Source organism: Triticum dicoccoides, chromosome 4A, assembly GCF_002162155.2.
Source record: "Triticum dicoccoides isolate Atlit2015 ecotype Zavitan chromosome 4A, WEW_v2.0, whole genome shotgun sequence".
NCBI classification, from domain to species: domain Eukaryota; kingdom Viridiplantae; phylum Streptophyta; class Magnoliopsida; order Poales; family Poaceae; genus Triticum; species Triticum dicoccoides.
In genome coordinates, this window is record NC_041386.1 from 327,633 (window position 1) to 333,624 (window position 5,992).

At 39.9% G+C, this 5,992-nt stretch overlaps 1 protein-coding gene across 3 annotated transcripts; it reads left to right on the forward strand.

Moving 5' to 3' along the window:
- The first annotated feature begins 29 nt into the window (after positions 1 to 29).
- LOC119284478 lies at positions 30 to 3,005 on the forward strand. 3 transcript variants are annotated; one of them, XR_005139092.1, is made up of 5 exons: positions 30 to 241; positions 314 to 363; positions 444 to 504; positions 2,148 to 2,355; positions 2,872 to 3,005. XR_005139092.1 is itself a non-coding variant. In XM_037563583.1 (3 exons), the coding sequence occupies exons 1-3, from the start codon at positions 159 to 161 to the stop codon at positions 2,268 to 2,270; spliced, it is 375 nt and encodes a 124-aa protein (XP_037419480.1). In that variant the 5' UTR covers positions 30 to 158; the 3' UTR covers positions 2,271 to 2,445. The 3 variants fall into 3 exon arrangements, 1 of the variants encoding a protein (XP_037419480.1); XR_005139093.1 differs by having other exon boundaries at positions 2,170 to 2,355; XM_037563583.1 differs by lacking the exon at positions 2,872 to 3,005 and having other exon boundaries at positions 314 to 504; positions 2,170 to 2,445.
- Positions 3,006 to 5,992: the final 2,987 nt, after the last annotated feature.

Consider the following 5,992-nt stretch of genomic DNA (forward strand, 5'->3'; position numbering starts at 1 on the left):
ATTCCTGAATGTAATGATAGAAGTTTTTCCCCCATTTCTATATTGTCTCGAATGTTTGGAAAATTGTATCACTGCAATGCCTTCTTCGTATCTGTGGAATTGGAGAAAAATGCATACATGTTATTGATGCCTTAGCAAGAAGGCTCGCCGGCTGGGAGATGGCGAGCGCCAGTGAGCACTATGCACGGTGTAGCAAGCTGGACAAGAGCGTGAGCGACAGTCAAGACATGAGCTATCCAGTGTAGGTTCAGACAATTCATTCATTCATTGCAGGTTCGGCATGCCTCATTATGTCTTTTTGCTTCATATTCAGGGTCAAACTGGGCTATATTTCTTTCATTGAGGCGAGGGTGATTCCAGCAGGTGAGGTGCATTTTAGACATCCGGATGATGTCTTGCTATGTCCAGGTGGTACCATGTCTGAATTAAGATTTCCCTTGCAGATTTTGCTTGGCGTACTCGCCTTTTTTCTTGAAGTTGGGCGTCGGTCGTCTCTGCGGCAAGGTAAGCTTATCCCATTTACTTTGTTCAACCCAGAGTCAAGATTCATATCCCCTTCACTGTCATTTCATTTGTGAGCATTTATTCCATTGATCTATGTCGTCGGCACCCTGACGATTTAGCCTTTTCTGCTGATCACAATTGCTTGCATCTGCCATCTCATTGAGGAAATGCCCCTGCTCCTCTTAATTAAAATTAATGTGAAATATGTTTCTACCAAAATTAATGTGAAGCACTATTGAGACAACGAATTTCAACTATGTTATGAGCCAAACCATATTAAGTATGTGCATCCTCGCTGGAATGCTTTCTGTTCATGAGCTGGTCTCCCAACACGTATTGTCGAGAAAAGAAAAGAACGGACCTTTTAAGTTCTTAATAGGAGCAAGAGAGCTTCTAAGTACTATCCATACCTATGCTTTATGTAGTTAATTAATAAACTCTCTTTAAATATGATGTTCCCAAGAGATCAGAAGGTTCATGGGGTGATCTTGTAGCTGAGTTGAAAGTCAGAGGGTTTGTGCTATGGGTGATAAGGAATGGTCATAACCTTATTTGTTAGAATATTGCCGAAGATGATCCAAGCTAATTATTTTAGGCACTTGATCTGTTATATTGCCATAAACTGAATTTGTACTACGCGAACATGTGGATCTTTTAGCAGTTAGCCATGTCAAAAACAGGATATATGTCTAACATCTAATTTGAGATGAAGTTGTCCTGCTCAATTAATTTATAGTTTTCTGGATGTTCTGGTGTTCAGCTTGGGAGCAAGTAGAAATACCTGATTTGATGCTCATGCTTCCAAATTTTTCACATTTCGCGAGAGCTAGGCGTACTTCTCGATGACCTTGCCGTCTCCAACCCATCCGTGGGTATTTCAACTCCCCTTTTGTTTTTTTTTCTGCGCACATTTGCTCTACTGTCATTTTGCCTGGTATGCTCTCATTTTCTTAGATTTAGATTTGCTTGTTCTATCTCCTCCCATTTTCTATTTGTTGTTCTTTTCTCTGTTTTTAATTTGGTTTTTTACATCCTATTTTATTTATTCTTTTTGGCTACGACATAATGAATGGATTATTGCTTTATTTGGCCTTTATTATATTGTTTCCCATCTACTATATGGTTCACTTTGCTAGCTATAAAAAAAGCATTATGGGTTACTGCCTGGTGGACCTCTGAATATTTTTTCACCTCAGCTTGATTGACAAGCTCACCGGCAGCTTGATTGACAAGCTCACCGGCAGGAAATGTAGTATGAGATGATTTTTTTTAATTTCTCTAGCTTTTCTTATTGGTATGTACAGAAAGGACAAAGTCGTATACTTAATATCGAGTCTTATTCATCTGCATTTATGGAATACCATTGAAAATCTTGAATTACTTTTGCTTTGATGGGTAATCTATCACTAAACAGAATATAGCTTCCAGCCTTCACACATAGAGACTAATTTAGTACTTTGGTTTTGGGCTGTCCTATTTTCTGTGTGGTCGAACAGGAAAGCTAAATGTACAGTTTATTTGCTCGGCACCATTTATTGTGCCACATAGAAGTACATCTTTTTCTTATTTTTTCTAATGCAATCATCAATACAGTACCTTAGTTAACCTTCCCAATTTTTGTTCTCTTTTTGGTCATACATTAGGATTATTATGGATTTTCTGAAGGTGTTGGCGGGGGTTGCACGGCATGTTCCGTCTGGTTTCAGGAGTGTGTGCTGCACCTGAAAAAATTTCTCGGGTTGTCTCTCTACGTATTTCCACGTTAGTTGTGATATTTTTATTTATTGCTCTGCAATCGACAGTTTGACCTCATGCTAGGGCAGCCTCAGCCAGTTGCCTCTTCTATCAAAGGTAAAGAACAGAAGCCTTTTTATTGATATTGCTGTATGGAAAGTTTACTGGAAATTATGATTCTAAGTGGGTGTGAATAACGTGCTTTGTCTTGAAATAATGACATGGAGAAACTATAGTTTCCATACTAAACTTGGTATTTTGATTCACACAAAGTTTCCGTCTACTGATGATTAAACCCATACTTGCCATATGAATAAAGTGACATCAAAAGGGCACTGAACAACAGAGAGAATTAAGGATGCCTTATAAGCATGTTTTCACTTAAGATAGATTTGTATGACTTCACAAATATTCCTGTCAATATAGATTGTAAAGTAGCAGTAGCTTATACAGATAGCTGCAGTTGTTGGCTGCACATGACAACTTCATGTTATTCTGCGCTCACCATAATAATCATTTTTTTTGTTCCATGTAAAGTGGCATGCTTCTTTCTTGCTAATTGTCAATTCTTTTGTACGCTAGACAATGAGGGTATGTAGATAACATGTATGGTTTTTACATTGTTTTGCGCAGGTTGAGATGCATCACATGATGTTTTCCTTTTACATTTATGGGTATTACAGAACCCTTTCTTTTTCCACAAGGGGTAGTAGCTGTGCCATTCGATTCGGAGGACAAAGAGTTGATCACAAAGGGGTAGCATTCAGGACATATACATCAAAGAGTATAGAACCAAATTACATGATGTAATTGACCACTATTTCTATTAACTTCTCCTGTAGCCAATGTTCACAAGTTCATGTATTAAGTACATCTTATTGTGTCACTTGTGTTTACTCCTTTTTTAATGCAAGTTTACTGCTACTCTCTACAAGTTCATGTATTAAGTACATTTTATTATGTCACTTGTGTTTACTCCTTTTTTAATGCAAGTTTACTGCTACTCTCTACAAGTTCATGTATTAAGTACATTTTATTGTGTCACTTGTGTTTACTCCTTTTTTAATGCAAGTTTACTGCTACTCGGAGTTCCTAATCGCACTCAACTATGTTGACCTACCGATGATCTAATTTGTGGCATTATTACCTTAAGAACGTATTTGCATTTAATTAACTTTATATATAGGGGTATAAGTTCTTACCAAATGTACTCAAATATACAGTTATTGAAAAAAATGCAAATGTTTTCAACACGAACATGGTTTTAACGGGTCTTTGCGCCATTTGGCGCAACTGGTCATCTAGTATATACAAACTTCAAAGAGCTTTGGTCCCTAAATTGCAGTCTTATAGCTATAGATAACTAGTAACTAATTAACCATAGTTTGACCAAACATGGAACTAAGTAATGAAACATGTCGATATGCCAATAATAAATTCCAGGAGATACTTTGCATAAAGCCACAAAAGAGCATATGTTTGGAATTCTTATGGTCAAACGTGTACGTATAATGCATGGGCTCCTACACTAGTGAAAACCAGAGAGAGAGAGAGAGAGAGAGAGAGAGAGAGATGCATCGCTGAATTGCTGCTCCAAGCATGTGCTCGGATATAGAGGAGAAGAAGCTAACGAGAGATAGAGGATCAGCAGCTAACAAATTCCATGAATTCTTTGGACGAACAAGCATCTCCATGTACAAAAAATAGATGAACATTAGTAACAGGAAGAAGAAGATTACCCCAACGCAGGATGTTGGCGCAGCCGTAGACTACTCCGCGTGGTCCTGCTCCTCGCCCTGGTCTCTGCCGGCTCGGGTCGGGTTTGGACACTGTCCATGAACACAAAAACGCATCCAAACTCTGTCCATTCGGATAGGATATCTACAGGTATTCATGTCAATGGATAAAATTGCCATCCTGACTGCTGGCCTCCCCGTATCGTCTACTCATGAGGCCTTTCTTCTGGTCCGGCATGCTGCATCGCCGTGCTGTGCTTCCTATTCCCTCTTTTTTGGTTTATAGGGCTTATCTCAATTTTTTTGTTTTTCTAATTTAAAGGGCTCATCTTCATCTCATTTTAAGTTTCCGAGGCGCATTAAATCTTTACATGCAAGAATTAAAAAGAAACACACCAATGCATGTAATGTTCCTACTCATCCAATGGTCAAGCACGCATGCACTGCAATTAATCCAAATTAATGCATAAGTTTAATTTGAATAGTTTTTTAAAGTACGAGATACATTCCTCCACTCACAAAATGCCTTGCTTGATGAAATTTTAGATTTGAGCTCTATAAACCAAAAAGAAGGGTGTAGGTCGTAGCTTGTACTGTCGCGCCGCCGCATTGTGTTCTGCACTTCTGCATTAGGAGTAAACTCAAGGAGATGAAAGGGTGAATATTTAATGAGAAATGGGAAGGGGAGATGATTCGATGGATCGTTTAACGAGGAGAATGGGATGGGGCTGAGTAAATTATGTACGGATGGAAATTTGCTTTGCTTTTCTTGTTTAGATTAAAGGAAATTACAATGGGGGTAAGGCATGATAGTGTGGTGTGGGAGAGCATCAGACGATACTGCTCCAGATGTCACAATATCGGGTCGGGTTCGGGCATGGCCATGGGTACAGAACTATGTCCATGCCCTACCCATGACTAAGTCCTACTTGGACTCCTAGTCCCCCCCTCCTTCCTTCCATCGGAGAGGGAAAAGGGGAAGGGAGAGAGAGGAAGAAGGAAAGAGGGGGCCCGGCCCCCTACCCTAGTCCAATTCGGTTTGGGCAAGGGGGGGGGGGGGGCGCCCCTCTCACGTGGCCTTTCTCCTCTCCTCCAATAAGGCCCAATACTTCTCTCGGGGGGTTTCAGTAACCTCTCGGTACTCTGAAAAAATGCCCGAACCACTCGGAACCATTTCGATGTTCAAATGCAACCTTTCAATATATGAATCTTTACCTCTCGACCATTTCAAGACTCCTCGTCATGTCCGTGATTTCATCCGGGACTCCGAACAAACTTCGGTCATCAAATCACATAACTCATAATACAAATCGTCATCGAACGTTAAGCGTGTGGACCCCATGGGTTTGAGAACTATGTAGACATGACCGAGACACATCTCTGGTCAATAACCAATAGTGGAACCTGGATGCTCATATTGGCTCCTACATATTCTACGAAGATCTTTATCGGTTAAACCGCATAACAACATACGTTATTCCCTTTGTCATCGGTATGTTACTTGCCCGAAATTCGATCGTGGTATCATCATACCTAGTTCAATCTCGTTACTGGCAAGTCTATTTACTCGTTCCGTAATGCATCATCCCATAACTAACTCATTAGTCACATTGCTTGCAAGGCTCATAGTGATATGCATTGCCGAGTGGGCCCAGAGATACCTCTTCGATACACGGAGTGACAAATCCTAATCTCGATCTATGCCAACTCAACAAACACCATCAGAGACACCTGTAGAGCATCTTTATAATCACCCAGTTATGTTGTGACGTTTGATAGCACACAATGTGTTCCTCTAGTATTCGGGAGTTGCATAATCTTATAGTCAGAGGAACATGTATAAGTCATGAAGAAAGCAATAGCAATAAAACTAAACGATCATTATGCTAAGCTAACGGATGGGTCTTGTCCATCACATCATTCTCTAATGAAGTGATCCCGTTCATCAAATGACAACACATGTCTATGGTCAGGAAACTTAACCATCTTTGATTAACGAGCTAGTCAAGTAGGGGCAT